The sequence below is a fragment of the Eurytemora carolleeae genome, unplaced genomic scaffold (assembly GCF_000591075.1).
Source record: "Eurytemora carolleeae unplaced genomic scaffold, Eaff_2.0 scaffold1211, whole genome shotgun sequence".
NCBI lineage: Eukaryota > Metazoa > Arthropoda > Copepoda > Calanoida > Temoridae > Eurytemora > Eurytemora carolleeae.
Window position 1 is genome coordinate 28,451 of NW_019397160.1, and position 1,468 is coordinate 29,918.

Consider the following 1,468-nt stretch of genomic DNA (forward strand, 5'->3'; position numbering starts at 1 on the left):
TAGCATATTTACCTGTATAAAAATATTGTAGAATAGGTAGAATTTATCCAGTTTCATCATGCAGTTATTCATCTCTACATTGATGATTTCAGCTCTCATGCTTAGTGGGGCGGTAAGATTTATAAAATCTAAATAATACTTTGTAGTTATTTTTGCGAAACTCTGCATTGGCTAAAATCTTTAAGTAATTTTTGTTTGATTCTATTTTTCATTCCAAATTCACCTGTCCCATCTACAGGAAAGAAATATTTAAAAATAATAAAAATTTTCAAAAAAAAAACATTAAAAGTTCGTTAATTCTTGATACTTATGATACTTATAATAGAAATAATTATAAATATCTATACTTATAATAGAAGTAATTATAAATATCTTCTATTTTGGAAAACATTACTATAGCATGTATTTGTATTTAATAGGTTGATGCCCGACGAGGAAGCGGATATGGAGGAAGAGGAGGTGGAGGAAGAAGTGGATCCTCCGAGTCCGAGGAAAATGAAAACGGCCTCTGCATTGATGGCACGACCCTCACTGCAGCTTGTCTGTTTGGCTCCACTCTGCAACAAAAGATGGCCGAAGCAGCTCTAAACTGCCCTGAAACTGAACACAGCTGGAGACCACGTGGTAGAAACTCCGCCAAGTGTCCTACTTTCGATGAGATTACGGTGAAACTTCAAGAAAGGTACGGACAAGTTGGGTGTATGCTGAAATCTCTTGGTTGGGCCAACGAGACCTATGATGCTCAAACAGCCATCTATGAGGCAGATGTTGCTTCTCTAAACCCAGCTCTATTAGAAAATATTACAGCTGAAGCTATCCAGGACTGTGTCAACAATAAGGTCAATGACATGACCCAGAGCCGTGAAGGCCAGCTTATCCAACGTTGCAGCTCTAACTACACAGCCGAAGAGCTTGCAGTTGTGGCAAAGATTATCTCTGGAGTTGCTGGTTTCCAATGCTTTAGAGAGACTTTTGACACCGCCTGCAAAACCTTCATTGACACCACCTATGTTCAGCCTCTCATAGCATCTCTGGTCCTAGCTCCGGGCAAATAATTGAGAAAAATTCGCAAAAACCGTTTCTGTTTATGTTTGTCTGACAATTTTTTCCAAAAAAATAAATATGTGAACATTTGAAAATTAAATTAACCTTTGTGGATTATGTTTAAAAGTACGGTAGTAAATAATAAGAATATAATTATTGAAGATGTACGCTATCTACAGAAAGTAAATGAATATTCAGAACAGTTTTAATAGTGCTAGTTGACAATTAGGACTATTGTTGTTTTAACTTGGTAAACCAATTTGAAAATTGATAAAGCTATTTTCATCTAAAATTCCAATTGTTGGTCATCTAAATTTTTAATTGTTGGTTCTCAAGTTGAGTATTTATGCAGCAGAGACAATAAAGAATTTACTACGATATCTTTCCAAATGTTACTTAGCTGGAGATTTTACAAGTACCATTG

At 35.5% G+C, this 1,468-nt stretch overlaps 1 protein-coding gene across 1 annotated transcript; it reads left to right on the plus strand.

Moving 5' to 3' along the window:
* On the plus strand, positions 1-1,144 carry LOC111712421 (uncharacterized). The gene is made up of 2 exons (XM_023487018.1): positions 1-112; positions 420-1,144. The coding sequence occupies exons 1-2, from the start codon at positions 59-61 to the stop codon at positions 1,053-1,055; spliced, it is 690 nt and encodes a 229-aa protein (XP_023342786.1). The 5' UTR covers positions 1-58; the 3' UTR covers positions 1,056-1,144.
* Positions 1,145-1,468: the final 324 nt, after the last annotated feature.